The sequence below is a fragment of the Bos indicus x Bos taurus genome, chromosome 5, assembly GCF_003369695.1.
Source record: "Bos indicus x Bos taurus breed Angus x Brahman F1 hybrid chromosome 5, Bos_hybrid_MaternalHap_v2.0, whole genome shotgun sequence".
Lineage (NCBI taxonomy): Eukaryota > Metazoa > Chordata > Mammalia > Artiodactyla > Bovidae > Bos > Bos indicus x Bos taurus.
Genome location: NC_040080.1, coordinates 95,303,911 through 95,321,355, shown reverse-complemented (window position 1 = coordinate 95,321,355; position 17,445 = coordinate 95,303,911). Strand labels below are relative to the sequence as shown.

General features: G+C 35.3%; 1 protein-coding gene across 5 annotated transcripts in view; it reads left to right on the top strand.

The window, feature by feature from the left end:
- VEZT (vezatin, adherens junctions transmembrane protein) overlaps positions 1–12,686 on the top strand; it is a 79,603-nt gene extending 66,917 nt beyond the window's left edge. For 4 of the 5 annotated variants that reach the window (XM_027543125.1, XM_027543124.1, XM_027543127.1 and 1 more), the window contains one exon: positions 3,171–12,686. In XM_027543125.1, coding sequence (XP_027398926.1) covers positions 3,171–3,685 — 515 coding nt within the window. In that variant the 3' untranslated portion in view covers positions 3,686–12,686. Of the gene's footprint in view, positions 1–2,102; positions 3,121–3,170 lie in introns of those variants that run through there. The other variant, XM_027543126.1, reaches the window with a different exon arrangement.
- The last annotated feature ends 4,759 nt before the right edge of the window (positions 12,687–17,445 follow it).

The following is a 17,445-nucleotide window of genomic DNA, read 5'->3' as shown; positions in this document are numbered from 1 at the left end:
GAATATGAAGTCAGACTTTTTCATCAGTTACTCTATTTTTCTACTAAATTTGTTTCAGTGAGTTAAAGATTCTAAACCCTGTTCTCAATTATAATTTTTAATATAACACAAAATTAATAACTGTTCACTGTTGAAACCAATGAATTAAACCCTAGGCCCTTAGCTATATCACTAGGTTACTTAATAATAGTTGATTTGAATACTGCAGAAGATGGAAGGCAGAGATGCATATGTGCACGCTGTCTCCATATTTGGATTTGTACAAAAGTGGATGACTGGTAATACCTAAGATTACCCTTGAACTTCTTTATGTAACCACCCTTCTTTTCTTTAGAACTTCATAGAAGGCAGGGAGGAAGAGAGGGGAAGCTTAGTATTCAACAGTATCATCAAACTAGCTATTTCCTAATTCAAGAATTAATTCCTCTGGATTTCTAAGCAGGTAGAGTGAGACTTCCCTTCTATTTTAGTATATGAGGAGCATCAAAATCAACTGCCTTCTCTTCCCTTTCTCTTTTTCACTAGAAGTGTATAGATTATTTGGAAGGTTCCTCATCATTCTCTTTTCTTCTCTGGGGCCCTCCCATCCTCCCTTGTCCAGATGTATACTTCTTGATTTTGTCCTCCTCCTTTCTTCCCATTGATCCCCTTTATAGCCCAGGTCCTTGTAAGGCTGGGCTTCCCTGGTGGTTCTCATGGTAAAGAATCTGCCTGCAATGTAGGAGGTCCGGATTCAGGAAGATCCTGAATTCCTGGGTCAGGAAGATCCAGTAGAGAAGGGGATTGGCTCTCCACTCCAGTATTCTTGCCTGGAGAATTTCATGGACAGAGGAGCCTAGCGGGCTACCATCCATTGGGTTGCAAAGAGTCGGACATGACTGAGCTACTAACACACACTTATAAACTTAGGCTTATATATTATAATAGCCTCTTAGCTGACTTGCATTTTCAATACCTTTTTCTTCTAAGCTATTCTTAAAGATAGCTTCTAAGCCTTTAGGTTTGCTTCTGTCTATCCTTGAAAACTAATTTGATTTTTCTCAAACAGCACATAGATAATAGCTCTCTGTCTTAAAAACCTACAGTTTTTAACTCCGATTCCTGGTTTCAAGCCTCCATCATGAGTCCCCCATATTCAACTATATTCCCCACTATTTCTAATATAGATATCTTTCTCTACTTATATCTAATTAGACAATGGTTCTGCAAGCTGGCTGTTTTTATTAATGAAAAGTATTCGTGGTGATCCCTTTCACAGGCATCCTGTCCTCTCCACCAGTCTTTCCTCCATGAGTCCCCCTCGTACTGTTCCAGTCCTGCCACCTCTCCCACTACTACAGAGCCTTGCACGCAGGGGACACTGTTGTGAAATGAAAGGATTTCTTGAGCAAAAAGCAGAGAGTTCCTGCAACCTGCTTGTCCATATATTGGGCCTTCGTAAATCAGAGATTAGGAGTATTAGATTTTAGACACTATTGTTTCCTGTGTGTTCTATTTTTTTTGTTTCTGAAATTAAATTACAGTATTCTTAAATAGGGGCTTTATTATCCCCCACAGTATTCATTTAGAAAATTACTCAATAAGTAGATAATAAGATACGGTTTACTATTGAATCCCCAGCACATAGATCAAGAGACAGAAATCTGTACAGTCCTGGAGGCTTATATTCTAGCACAGTGTTAACATACTAGTTCATTGATGCATTATACAGATTACCCGCCCTCATTTAATTAACAATAATCAGGAATATCAATCAACTTCTAATATGTGTTGCTTTAAGAATTAACAGATTTATCAGCTAACACTGTCCACAAAGTTGTACACAAAGTCTGAAAATAGCACTGTATATAAACTTGTATCCTTTTTTATTGTTTAGTAACTTTTTTCATGTGGCTTTAAAACTATCCTCTTGACAGTATGGGTAAAGATATAATGATGAGAGAAGTATCTCTTTTCAGGTATGTGCTTTTGATAGTTTATATTTGAAAAGGCATAATGCTAATTTAGTTTATGAAAATAAGTAAAAAGCTGATACCTTAAAATGCTTTTCCCATGAAAAATTTCAGTACATCTTCCAGAGTTGTTTTCATCTCTGCCTACAGGGGTAAAGTCCGAATGGAATTAGAGAGGGAAATTCTACACTGGAACCTGCTGTGGCCATTTTTTTCTGTTGTTGCTGCTTCTCTAGTGGAGTTACTGCAGCTTAGGGATCTGTTTCTTGGAAATGGACACGTTTTACAAATTATTTTTTAAAATAAACGCCAGATCTTCAAGACGCACTTTTTTTTCTTCCGTCATGCTTCATAACATATTGTATTGTACTAACCCCTCATACTGGGAGGAGAGACTGCATAGCAAGCAACCCACTGCCTACTAACATCAAGAGGGGCTAAATAAAACTTCATTTTCCTTGAAAGGACAACTTCTGCCGTATGGATGTAATATTTATGTATTACGCTTTGTACAGTAGTTGATATGGAATACAGGTTTTATTTTATTTTATATTTTTCTGTGGCGTTAAAATATGTAGAAGTTACGGCTTTACTGTCATCAGGGTCTTATGAGGTGGTTGACAAGTGAGTTGAATTGTATGTTGTCATTTTTTTCCATGATGTTTTAACTTGTAAATATGTGTGTGTTGATGATGATAGGATTATTACTTGAATTACTCTTAGGTGTTTCGTCTATCATACTATGGGTGAAACCATGCTGCTTATCCTTTAGTACAGTGGCTCTCAAACTCGTGTGCGCATCAGAATCCAGCAGAGGGCTTGTCAAACCTTAGCCAGTCCTCCTTCAGTTTCCGATTCAGTAGGTATGGGGTGGAGCTGAAGAATTTTCATTTCTAAAAAATTCCTAGGTGATGCTGACTGATGCTGTTGGTTCAAGAGCCACACCTTGAAAACACTGCTTTAATGGTTTGAATTAAGAGAATACATGAGGTGTTTTAAAATATTTATCAAAACCCCATCTCATTTCATGTCTTAGGTATTTGATCTCTTATAAAGTTCTCTGGTTTTATAAATTTACTTTGATTTACTAGAAAGTTTTATTTAGCTTTTATTTATTGTTCTTTATAAGAAAAACCTACTTGGAGTTTAAATTAAAGTTTAAATCATTGCTGGGTTTTTAGTTATTATTTTTCTTTCTTTTTTTTTTTTTCTTTGAAGCTGTGTTGAAATCCTTGTCTCCTGTAGACCCAGTGGAACCCATAAGTAATTCAGAGCCATCAGTGGATTCAGATATGGGGAAAGTTGGTAAAAATGATACTGAAGAGGAAAATAATAAAACCTCTACAGCTGACAATGAAATAAGTAGTAGGACTGAGTATTTATGTGAATACCCTGTAGATGGTAAAAGTAAAGACAATTCTGCAAATGAAGTCTTCTTCCAAGGAGCTGAAGAAAGAGCACATTACCAATGTGAGAGTGAAGATGAGTCTCCGCAGGCAGATGTAGATGGCCTGGCCCCTGCCCACCCAACCCCCAGGGTCTCATCACAGCCCTCCATCAAGCAGAGGCTGGCACAGCTACAGCTGTCCCCTGGTTTCACTTTCACTGCTGGCCTCGCTGCAGAAGTGGCTGCTAGATCTCTCTCCTTTACCACCATGCAGGAACAGACTTTTGGTGATGAGGAGGAAGAACACATAATACAAGAAAATGAAAATGAGGTAGAAGAAAAGTAAGAACCAAGATTTACGTGAAGGATTTTATTCTTTTTTTGTGAAAGTGTTTTAACTTCAAGACTAGAAATTCCACTGGAAAGGGAAAATGAGTGTAAGTTTACTGTGTTTAAAGCTAAGATGTGAAATTATAGGAAGAACCTGGGTTTGAACAACTGATCTGGAAATACTAGTTACCTATAAATGGCAGACCTTTTAGGAGAATAAGAGAAAGGTAAGGGCTCTCTTGAATAAATTGCTGTTTTATTTGCAGCATGACTGATTGATCTTGGAAACTCTTTAAGTATCTTTAATAACAAATGAATTTATCATTTCTTGCCAGAATTTACTACCATAAAATGACTGGGATAATTCTGTTGCAAGAATATTAACATTTAGTAAGGCTCCTTTTTACTGTATTCTCGCAGTTAATAACTGCAGCTATTATGTCAATAACAAGTTGTTTGTATTTAATTTTTGTTTATACCAATCTTAAAGATACACGTTCTGAATAAAAAAAGTTGAATTCATGAAATTGATGTGTACTGGGGTTTGGAACTAAAACATGGTTTCGAAAGTACTTGGGTTGTAACATGTGTCCTTGTTTGTATGTGTATTCAGTATCTTAAGATTTCTTAATGATCTTGTAAAGAAAAACATTGCACCTTTTTAGGAATTATCCTTTAAATTTTTGTATATTTATCTTTTTCTGTTGTTGCAACTAAAAGAGATGATACCAAAGTGGGATCTCTGTAGTTCGAGGCCTCATCCCCGACTTTATAAAAAGGTTTCTTCCATCAGTTTCCCTAGAGTTAATGGGTGCCATTGCCATCAGTAAATCATGATGCTGCTAATTTCTAGCCTGAAGCTGTACCCTCTCCACCTTAATAAGATTATGGAAACATCCTGTTGACTTCTTGGAAAGCATCCTTGTCTCCTTAATAACTTTATTTACAAACTACCTCCTAAGACGTTGCTTTCCAAATTGTCTCAGTTTCATCTGTTTTGTGTTGTGATTACGTTTTCAAAGTGATATTTTCAAGAGTATATGTTTTTTACTACCTATAGCTCCTATGCACTGACATAGTTTACAGATGTTATTTGAGGAAAATGTAGGAAAAACTCTATGCTACTGTCCTAGAAAGGAAATTATGAATCTAGTGTGCCTTTGGAGTTAAAGAAACACACTTAAATTCTTGTAACTTAGCACTTCAAATGAGTAAATTTTTGTATACCAAAGGGTATTTTTTTTTTTTCCAGTAATCTAAGGAATTTTATTTTTGGTCCCGAGGAAAAACTTCATTCTGCTTTATATGAATAATAGCGATTTCATATACTATAAGTGATTCTGCCAGTTGCCAAATATTCTGGGACTTACCCATAATTAAGCTCTTAGCAATATGTTAGGGTGGGCCTGTAACACTTAGAAATAGCTAAATTTCAAGAAAAAATTTTGTGTTGTAACTATTACAGTCTTAAATGATAATGCTTAGAGTTTATTTTCACTTGAAATTGCTTAGTTTGCCAACTCCTTTTTTCCTTGAATTTAGAATTATGGAAAAACTTGGATAATCTTTCTCTAAATCTATATAACCTTATACACAGAATTAGAGTTTAATCATTTTTAATTCTATTATTATATATATATATTTTACTACACCAGTTTGTGGGAAATATCTTCATTATATTATGCCAGTTTTATTTAATTTCTAAAATGGTACTTTTTAATTTTGAAAGACTAATTTTAATCAGGAATTCTTTTTTATTATTATTTTTAATCAGGAATTCTTAACCTTCCATTCTGATCTGTTTTATTCACTAGTTGTTACTTAGTTCTATGAAAATTCTACTTGAAATCATGATAAGAAGGGTCTTGGAATTGTAATTGAATGTTCTTTTATGTACTTTTCAAAATTTGTCATTTTTTAGAATATTTCCAAGGTAAAAAATTATTTTACCTGTGAAAATTCCTTATTTTCTCTTACAATAGTCTAGCGGTCAGTGTTTCTCTGTTCCTCTCCCCGCCCTCCACCCACCCCCGTGGGCCCACCTGCATTAAAATAAACTGTAGGTCTTATTTTTTTTTAATGCAGATTTGGGGCCGTACTCTCAAGTATTCTTAGTGGTCATTTTGGAACAAGATGTAGGTGATATTTATACCCAGTAAAAATCTAACAACTCTGTCTAGGACCTTATTGTTCTTGCCATGAATACCCTAGGAAATAAATAACTCAGTGTAACATACCTAGATATTTTTGTTACTTTTCTCAGAATATTTCAATTTTCCTTATCAGGCTTGTGACTAGTTTTATGGCTGTCATCCTCTGTCCAAAAGAAGCCCTCTGGGGAAAATATTCTGTGGGGAAAACTTGTAATTGTGCTTTCCAAATTTAACAATGGTATTTTGACAGAATAATTCTTGTAAGGAGTAATACCGTGAGAGCTTTTAATATAAATGTTTCTAGAAAAAAGGCATTTAGGTCACTCTTAAAGACAAGATTTTTGCCCCTTGCCTACAGTTAGGAAAGTCATGGCAGTAAATGATCTGGTGACAGTTATCATATTTTAAATCCTTTTTTTCCCCAAGCCTTCAGTGAAAGTCTACATATCTGGCCTATCTAGGGCCAGACTTTTGCTGGTCCTGGATTGGCAGGTCGTTGCTTATTTTCACAAGTTGTCTCTTTGATCTGACTTCCACAGTTAAGTCCTCATTAAAATCAATTGTACTTAACAGCGTGTGAATATATTTCATTAGAAACTCATGCAATTGACTCAAGTTTAATTTCTGAAGTTGTTGAAGATAAAGTCAGAAAAAAATGCATTTAAGGTAACTTTCTATGGAAATTTAAGAATATGGTTTTAAAGAATTAATATAGAAGGATAGACCTGAGTTTAAATCCCAGATCTCTATAATTTAAAAGCTATCAGTGCAGCTGAAGTAATAATATCATGGAGAGTTTTTATATTAAAACCCAAATTCTCTGAATTACTAAATGATATTTGTGACTTCTGACTTCTCAGACATAGTTAAAAAGAAAATAAAACTTTTGAGGCTGGGAAACAAGACCTGTTTATATTAGTAAGCAGTTAGTAAATATGTTAATAAAATAGGTCAAAAAATTTAACTCAACTTTTTTGAAAAATAAATAGTAATATTCTGATTCACATAATAAAAATGGTAAAGTTTTTAATGTTAAAGCATAAAAAGAATTAAGTTCTGATACATTTCATACAACTATAAGTCACTGGAGTATTAGTCAAAAGCAACCCTAGAGGTCATTTCACTCTGATGACTGACTTTTACTTACACATCATCAGTAATGTAAAATATGAAATATTTTGATAAATTTATATCATGTGGGAAGAAAAGGTCAATGGATCTGGTTTAATCATAGCATATTGTTTCTCTATCTGAACAAAACAAGAGCTGCATACCATAAGGCTGTAGTATAGCTCATTATTTGAACTAAAGTGGATAACCAGAAAAAGCATAAAGATTGATTTATCCCTCCAATTCTATTTATAAGACATTTATGCAAATCACACTGAGAATTACGAGATGAGCTACAGGTAACACCCTGGTGGTTCAATGGTTAGGACTCCATGCTTCCATTGCAGGGGCCATGGGTTCAGCTCCTCATTGGGGAACTAAGATCCCACATGCCACATGGTGCAACCAAAAAAAAAAAGAAAACTACAAATATTTTAGAAGGGAAAATATCTTAAATACAGTAACAATCCATTTATATCATCATTGGCTATATCATATGCTAAGGCGGCTACCTTGCATAATTTAATTTTTCAGTTAACTGAGGCAAATCCATTTAATCATTATTTTTTTAACAGTTTTATAAGAAATATTCTAAATATACTTTCTACTTCTCTGCATTTTCTTTGTCATCTTTAAGAACATGGGGTGATAACAGAAATCCACCCTTAGGGGCTGCTGAGATATAGAATGCCCTTTACTACGTGACCTTGCGTTGCTGTGCTTTTTGAGTCATATCTGTTTTTCACAGTTTCTCTATCTTCCCTTATAATCAGTTGTCACTTTTTGCTGCTGTCCTGTATGCCTGCTTCCCGCACTAGGCCCCTAACTTGCTGCTTCTAATCTGCTGTGGACTGAGAAACCAGATTGCCAAGCTTGCTAGAATTGTGTCTAAAATAAGAGTAAGTAGACTGAACAAGGCTTAAGGGGCTTTTCTGTCAGTACAGTGCATGGACTTTGTGGTACCTGTTTGGCTGCTCAGCATACTTTTGTTTGCTTCTTAGTTCTTTACTAAGAATTTGCTAAAAATACTTGTTTGAATATGTGATTGCTATACATTTAGAGTATTAATTCAGTTTTTATATGGTGATGTTTCTAAGACTCTCCATTAATGAATTCAGCCATAAAAGAAAATTTGACTATCTTTGTATAAATCACTGTATATATTTTAGGAAAATGTTAAATATTTTATTCTTGCTAAGTGTTCTAATATAGTATGCAGACTTAAAACTTAGAGCACTATAAGTAGACTTCAACTCTGTTCACCAAGATTTATATTCTAGAACTATTGGTTTGAGACTAAACATGCATGGCTAATTTAGTAAGAACTGCCTAACTGAATATTTGGGGAATGAGTCATTCTAGATATCCCAGTTTTCTGTGGAGCTTAAACTTCTAAAGAGCTTTTAAATTTTTTGGAATTACTGAAGAAAATCTTTTTAAAACAATATGCATCACTGCCTTCTTAAGCAATATATGAAATACATTGAAAAAATTTTGATGTCAAAATGATTGTTACTAACAACAGTTTTACTGTAATAAACTACTCAGGCACTGAAAGCTATATGCCCCTTTACTAAATAAGTCATTCTGCTGTGCCTTTGATTTCTAATAGTTTTGATTCTCTATTACTGCTCACTGAAGTGTGCCTGTAGCAATAGCCTTTCTCTGCCTTCATAATGTTCCTTCTAGACTGCTTCAGTTTTGGAAAACAGCTGACTGAGACAGCTAGCATAATGTATAAAAAATACAAAGAGTAAACTGACTCAGTGAAAACCTGGAAAACTGGATTATACCTAACTACATGAGTTATAACTTACTACCTGTTTCATTGCTGTCTTTAAGTGTACTAGATTAGAGTCCTGTTCTCAGAATAGAAGAGCTGTCAGTATACCAAAGAAACCATTTTGTTTCCATACTTTACCTTCTATATATTTCACGCTGCTAATATTTTTGGCGCTGATTAAAACCAGTGTAGTCAAATTAGCTTTTTCTATAGTACTTTCTATTTGAATTGGATACCACACGATGCCAAGGATTTCTTTGGCTAGGTTGTTTTTGTTATGTCAGTTTTGTTTTTAGAGAAATGTATCCTCATTTTCAAAACACGAAGTAGGTTGAGCCCTGGAAAATAAGGAAAGTTTTGTTATTGATACTATGGAGAACTGAACGGTAATAAGGATTTTAGACTCAAAACAATTATACACAGGAAAATTATTCTTTGATTATACAAGTTTTTAAGATACTATCTTTTATTCAATTAAATGTATATTAAAAGCTGGCCAAACATAAAAGTGTTAGATCTAATGATCTTGACAGATACTTGAATGACTAAATCCCCACTGCCATTCTGTATTTTGCATGTTTAAGTTATAATTTTATGTGTTAATCAAGCATGATTATTTTTCTTGTGAAAAATAAACATTAGATTTGCATGTTATATAATATCTGCAAGTAAAATTCAAACCTGTCCAGAAAGGGATACTTGTCTGATATCAGCACTGAACTACTTGCTTTTACCAAAGTCTGATTGTGTTTTAGTAACCATATGTTGATTCATCCTGCCATCTAATTACACGGTAATTAGAGAATCAGCCCACTTATTTTATGGCCATGCCTCAAAGTCAGCTTTCAGTTATTCATGCTGCTAGAAGGGAATTATGATACAATTTTCATCAAAAAATAGATGATCCAAAACACTGTCTTAAGTTGAAGCTGCCACTACAAAATAGTTATGAAGCCAAACTTGGTTTGGTGATACAAGGAGAAAAATTCTCTTTAAGTGTAGTTGTGAGAAGAAAATGACTCTACCTAGTATAATTGCTGTAAATCAAAAAGAGGGTGAATTGATTCCAGAATTCACATATACAGAAGTTTAACATGAATAAGGAGTTGATTTTTATGGATATCCTAAAATGTGTGATAAATTAAAATACATATGTTTTAAATGCTATAAATTTTAATATATATTTTAACCTGTGAGCGATTCAGTTAGTTTCATTTCTATTTACTAATTTCATTTGTTAAATATCAAACATTTTACTGCAACAGGACAGTATTTAAGTTGTGTATACTTTGGAATACACTGTTTTTAAAAGTGAGTATATTCTGTGAGATACTGTTGCACAAGTATATTTCTCCTCTCATTTATATTTTAAGAGTTTCTCCAAATAAGAGATAATTTCACTATTTTGGACTTGACGTTTTTCACTTTTTAGCATTTTCTTAAAGGTCGGCTACCTACAAATTATTTTATCATTGAACATATTTTAAAAACTAACACAGTCTTTTACAAGTAATTACATTCTTTTTCCCTTCCCAAGTACATCTATAATATATTAGCTCAAATGGAATCTGTATTAGCTGAATCACAGTATTTTCTGCACTTTTATTTCACCAACTTGTACTTCTGTTCATAACATGATTTAAATAATGCTTACTCAAGCACAGTACTAGCATCTGTCGACATACAGAAAGCTCCAGATATGTTACACCCATCCCTTAAAGACTGGCTTATGGTTCTGGTACAGCCCTGGAGGTCCATATGAGTGAAAAGCCAGAAGTCTGCCTGAGCTGAAAACACTCCCAAGGAGTTTGGTTTTGTTTGGGTTTGTTCTAGGTATGGTCCCAGGGATCCCAGATCAAACCAGGCCCCTGGGCCTATCCTAGAACCAACCTAAACTCGCGCATCATTCCTGGAACGTCAAGAGTGTGAAGGCTGAAGACAACCTGAAGCTGACGAGACATACTGAGTTTAATGTTTTTTTTGTATGTGTGCCTATGTGTGAACAAGAATTGGTTCCTTAATCCTTCTCAAATAGAGGGATGACAGTGGACAAGATAGTCTTACCAGACTTTGACATTATAGTAATTTATCACAATAGGAACGTGGTATATAATATGGTTATTATTAATTGCCAGTGAGAAGCATTGTTCTTAAAATTTTTATTATCTGGTCTCTATTTTTAGGGTAAGCAACTTAGCCACCAAAACAAATTTCCCTCCTCCCCAAATTCATGATTTCTGCTTTTGCTTTTCTCAAAAACTTTCTACTCAACAATAGTATCACAGTCTCATTTAACTAATTTTTCGTAGTTTCTAAAAAGGTATTCTAAAAAGTCTTTGCTTTCTTGCTGCATTGTAGGTGATTCTTAAACTCTTGTTTCTGGAATTTAATGCCTTTTTCTTTTAATCTGTTACTGAATCTACCACATTGCTTTCAGCTTGCTTTTTGAAATTCAGATCTGGGGAGAACTTGAGCAACATTTGTAGATGCTCCATCCCTGTTAGACTCAATGTGGGCTGCATTTTGGAATCTGCTATAAGATTTTTAGCAAGGTTCTTTATTTTTGTTCCCTGCTGCTCTGGATTTTTAAAATATTCTGACCTAGTTGATTTATCAAATGGCCTCATATTATAACATCACTATAGTCATATACATGTTTTTATTTAATTTGGAGAACAAGATTTCTGAACAGGCATATTGAAAACACCCCCAAAGGTTGTTATACACCTTTGGTTATTATATTTGTATATTGTATTATACAATATAATATTTGTATATTATACAAAATAATATTTGTATATTATACACCAAAGGTTATTAATACACAATGAAAATGTATACTTTTGGTAATACTAGCATTTCAGTAGATTTAGACCATGTTTGAAGTAATTGCAGACTAAGCAGGGACTGTACCTGTGAAAGCAGCTAAAACTGTGCTATTCTTCCAAGCCTTGTCACACTAGAAAACTCTGGCCAGTGAGGTGTCCTTTAACATAGGACTGAGAGACTGTCGAGGCTCATCTGAAGAACTCAACCCTGGGCTTATTTCTGTATTACATTCGTTATGTAGATGCTTCATCCCATGGATTCTGTTATTTTTGCCTTTTAAATCTTGCTATGTTTACGCTTCTCAATGTTTTTCTTTTTGCACAATGTTTTCCTGTTTGTGTAAATCAAAGCACTGTACATGTTACTCTGTGTGTGTGTATATATTCTTAATAAAAGAGTAGACTATGGGTCTACTGATTTTGAATTTTAAAGCTAAATGATTTAAATGTGTTTTATTGTCTTGTAAATTCACTCTTAATTTATGCCTCAAGTCTTCTCATTCATTTTTTTCTCTAATGGACTATATAGATTTAATAGGTGAGCCTTATTTTCATCTTCTGCCAGAATTTGACATTTTGTGTTCACCCAAACATGAAGAAGTTCTGTCATCTGCATTCTTATATCAGTGCACAGTTAACTTTATTTCTTGACAGTTAGCCCAGCTTATGTTTATATACAGTAAGTATTCTTGGTTATGGGAAGGGGCCTGTCTACTCACTTTTAACATGGTTATTTATGAACACTGACAATAGGAATTTGCATACTGTCCTACAAAGTTGATGCTTATTTACATAGGAAGTTTCTAAAGTCTGCCTTCACTTTAGATATTTTCAGAGTGTTAAGGTGTATTTTTTAAATATCATTTGAAAATATTCTTTCAGAGATGCTTTAATTTTTACTTTTTGACTACTTATGTTTTATATGGTAAAACTACGTTTCCAACCCTACTTGAAGACTTGAGAGTATAACCTTTTTTGAACAGTAATTTCTTTGATAACTCTATGTATTTTATCATAATGCATTTTTGTGAACTGTTTTAAAAGATTTTACAAAATCCCAACAGTAGGTTTGTACATATCTCTATTATTGTCGTTCCTCCTTAGCCTAAGTCTCCAATAAAATCTGTACTTCTTTATACTTTGTACCTTTTGTATTCTGGTGTTTGTCACATGAATTAGCCAAAAGATAAAATTTCTTTTTCTGTTTCTTCTGTCTTTATTTTTTTATTGGACTTTTTTTTTTTTTCCCCAATATTTTTTCCCAAAAGACAGTGGTTGTCTAGGAAAGCCTTGGATTCATTAGTCTAAGTTTGTTTGATCATTCAGGTGCCTCACATGAGACTTTATCAGCGCAAAAGCAGCAGGTTAAGTGTAAAAACTCCATTTTAACATTCTCTGTGACATTCTCATCCTGTTACATTTGTTGCCTTACATGACCTCCCTTACAGAAAGGGCCTGTTGAACTAATAAGGGAGTTAAGGTCCTGTGGATCATACTTTTCCTGTGTAATGAATGGAAAGTTGGTTTTAACTTTCCTAAGCTTAGCTATAGACTTGGGAACATTCATGGTAATTCCACAGTGGCTCTTCAGACTGAATGCTGGTTAAAGAGAAAGTGATCTTCCTTGAACTGAACTTTTAAATAAATAAGCTACCCCTTTGCAGAAAAGATTTGAGGCAAGGAAATTTTGCTCTTGTCTGAGATTTTTTTAATTAAAAATGCAAAGATAAAGTAGATTGTATATAGTTTACTCTACCGGATCCTGAAGTCATTGGGTAGGAAATATCCCATATGATAATCACTCCTTGTCTTCACAGTTTGCTTTTGAAGATCCTTAGCAGATGTGCCATAACCATTGAAAATAAAGTTGGCAAATAGTAATTTTCCCCGAATATACATCTGTAAAAATTAATAAAACTCTTAGAGAAAATGGCCAGATGAAAATTAGTCCTGTTTGTTTGAAGTAACATCTTAGATGTGTCTGTACAAGAAAATATTAATTTTTATATACAAAATAATGTTAGGTAATAAACATGTTCCTAGAATCCAGATATGTTGTTTGAAGATTAAAAAAAACAGGCTCAGTTGTTTTCTCACTCAAAGTTATACACATGAGGTGGCAGAACCAATGTCCAAACCAATTCTAAAAGGATAACCAGCCTTCATCATTATGGTAAGCTACTTGTGGATACATTTAATTTTACAGCTAACCTCTAGGATAAAGTAGAAAGACCTGAATTGGAAGTCAGTAGAGTTGGACTGTGGACAAAGCTACTTTCTCAGTCTCAGACAAATCATTTAATCATAATGAGCCACAGTTTGCTCAGTAAGAAAAAGACAGTTGCTCATGTGAATGTATGGCAAAACCCACCACAATATTATAAAGTAATTAGCTTCCAAATAAAATAGAAAAAGACAGTTGTCATTTATGAATTGGACTAGACTTCCAAAATCCTCTTCTAGGAGTAAGATTGTCAGATTGTCTCTTTCTTAAAGAGATAGAGTTCCACTATGTAAAGCCATATTTGTCTTTTCCTTCCAGGGTGCAAGAGAGCTAATATTTAGGCACAGGTGAGCATCTTGGAAATTATTCAATTTTTAGAGGCTAGAAAGGTTAAGAAGGGGTGGCAGGGGAAGGAGATAGTAGTTTTAAAACAATGTAGCTGGTTCCAACACAGAAAATAACCTAAGAAGTAAGTATACCGTATTTTTAAAGTTGTCCAATACAAGTGCTTTAACGGGACTGTAAGATTCAGAAGAAACAGTTGTTCTCTATGATGACATGTTATTTCTTTCCTCTTAGCATGATCTTTAAATCATGAAGGGATGTCCTATTGCAAGGTTTGCTCAAGGAAGAGAATAATTATTATTATTTCATTTTAGGAACAAAAGAATTTCTCTTGTTTCCTTTCTGGGATCATCTATAAACACTGGCTGAGATGGAGCTTGGTGTGGTTCCTTGATCTGAAACACATTCTTTGACTTTATTCTTTAGCACCCATGTCTGGCTGTTAGTCGTGAAGCTACTTATCTTGCCTGTACTTAGATACATGATTAATGATAGGCAGTGACAAAGGTACTGTGTTCAGTGTATGAATATTTCACAAGATCGGAAGAATTTAACAATGATAATCTCTTAAACATTGATATCAGGGTAACTTAGCTATTTTTTTCTACAAAGATAAATGTGAAACATTTGTATAATAGAAAAAAATGTAGTTTAAGAAATTGATAAGTTGCAAATGTGCAGGATTTCATTGTTATTTGGGGCTTATAATCATCCATATAAGCCATCCCCTCTTAGGTTGAAATTGAAGCCTAGAAAAAAGTGGACAAAGCAGCAATCTTTTGTTCTTGGAGAAATAACTTAGTCAAAATACAGAGAAATGTTAGACTAGGAAAAAAAAAAAAAACAAACCTTAAGTTTGTGTGTGTCCAGAAGCCAGGATATGACTAGACACGGTATTAAAATTTTAAGTATTTTCTTACTGAAATCATGTTGAATTTGAGTTTCAGTTGAGCTTCAAAACCTGGAATAAATAATCCAGATGTTCTCAGCATTTTATCAAATAAAGACTCCTGATGTTATTTTCCCCATGGGACCTATGCTTTGAAATTTTTTTAATCTATCACATAATCTATGTTCATTAAAACTCTGTAGATTGGGACTTCCTGGACGTCCAGTGGCTAAGATGCCATACTTTCAATGCTGGGGCCTCAGATCTGATCACTGGTCAAGGAACTAAATCCCACCTGTCATAACTTAGTTCCCAAGCCGCAACTAAAGATCCTGCATGCCGCAACAAAGATGGAAGAGCCCGAGTGCCTCAACTAAGACCTGATGCAGCCAAATAAATACTTTTTTAAAAATACTCTGTAAGTTGCATACCCTCCCAAGTCCCTCCCTTCTTTGTTTTTTCAGCTAGCCAAAGTTATAATGGCCATTTAATCAGAGTGTATGCTGCATGCTGGACTTCCCAGGTGGCACTAGCAGTAAAGAACCTGCCTGCCAATGCAGGGGATAGAAGAGATGTGGGTTCAATCCCTGGGTCAGGAAGATCCCCTGGAGTAGGAAATGGCAACTTACTCCAGTATAATTTTTTTTTTTTTAATACTCCAGTATTCTTGCCTGGAGAATCCCATGGACAGAGGAGCCTGGTGAGCTACAGTCCATGAATTGCAAAAGAGTCAGACATGACTAAGCACTCATGCAAGAGGGATATGGAGGATGCAGAATGCTTTTTATGGTGATCAGGTGTGAGGGAGTGAGGGAACCATCCCCCACAGAAGAGTATTGCAGAAGCTGTAAGTGAAAGGGCTTTGAGGCAGGAACAGAAGTAAAGAGGCAAGAGCGGCTGAAGCCCCACAAGAAAGGGGCTGGTCAGTCAGGGAGGGTCTTGAAATGAACAAGGCTTTTACTTTGACTTAGGAAGCCTTTGGAGGTTGTTGGGCATTAAAGTAACATGGCTTAGATTTTTGCAGATCTGTTGGCTATTGCAGTGATCTGTGTGAGGGATGCTGGGTGGTGGTAGTGAAGGCAGTCAGGGGTGATCAAATTCTGGATCTATGTTGAAGGCAGAGCCAACAGGACTTGCTGATGTAATTAATGTGCAGTATAAGAAAGGGGAGGTCTAGAAACTTCTATGGTGTTCAGCTTGAGAAACTGGAGGGACAGAGTTGTCATTTATTGAGAAGGAGCACCCAGTAAGGTTTGGGTAGAAATTGAACTGATTTTGGATAGGCTACATATGAAATACTTATTCATCTTTAGGTGGAAATAGGAACAAGCAATTTGATATATGAGTTTAGGGGAGAGATCCAGACTAGGAGATGTCACAGTTTGGGATGTGGTTAAAGGTATGAATATAGGTCAGATGATAGAGTCGGAAAGCTGAGATCTTTCTTTGGGGTATCTGAAGCTGGAAATCAGGAGATAAAAAGGAAACTGCCAAGACTGAATGAGAGCAGTCAGACATAAGAGTGGTGTTCTGAAGCTGAATGAACAAAGTATTTTATAACAGAGGCCGTGATTAATTGTCAGTTCAGTTCAGTTGCTCAGTCGTGTCCGACTCTTTGTGACCCCATGGACTGCAGCACTCCAGGCCTCCCTGTCCATCACCAGCTCCCAGAGTTTACTCAAACTCATGTCCATTGAGTCGGTGATACCATCCAACCATCTCATCCTCCATCGTCTGTTGGGAGCCGGCATATTGCATATTGAGTGCATATTGCATATTGAGTGCAGCACTTTCACAGCATAATCTTTCAAGATCTGGAATAGCTCAACTGGAAGTCTATCACTGCCGGGAGCCAGCGTAAGGAACTCCACCCGTGGCAAAGGTCATGAGGAAGGAGGCTCGGCATACGCAAAGGCGGGATCGAGCCTCAGGAGTCCCCCTGGAAATTCTCGAGCATCTACCCCCATAACCACAGTCTGCCTACTTTCTGCTTTGTGCTTTCACCTACACCTCTGACTTTACGGGGGGCTGTCCCCCACTACCTCTCTCTGAAAAAAGAGTTAACTTATAGCTCCAGTTAATAAAGTTCCTGGGTGTGACAGTGTTTCAACTTACAAACTCCTTTGGAAATCCTCTAGCCTACCTGAATAGGTTTTTCCAGCCACATGTGATTGTTTAGAGCTTCCCAACTGTGAGAGGCAGGAGACGTTCTAAACTGTCTAAATACAGATTCCTTTGAGTAGTTAAAAAGTTGATTAGAAATTGTATTGGTGAAGGGTTTTTCACTTGTTGGGCCAATGTTTGCTGCTAAGTCTCCATATCCCTTACCTGCTGTGTCCCTGGCAGTGTATTGATTAATATAATTGGTGTAAGTAGTAGCTTTAATGTTTGTAACCTTGGACCCTTGAGTTAATTCTTTTTTGTTGTAGCCCACCACACCTTTG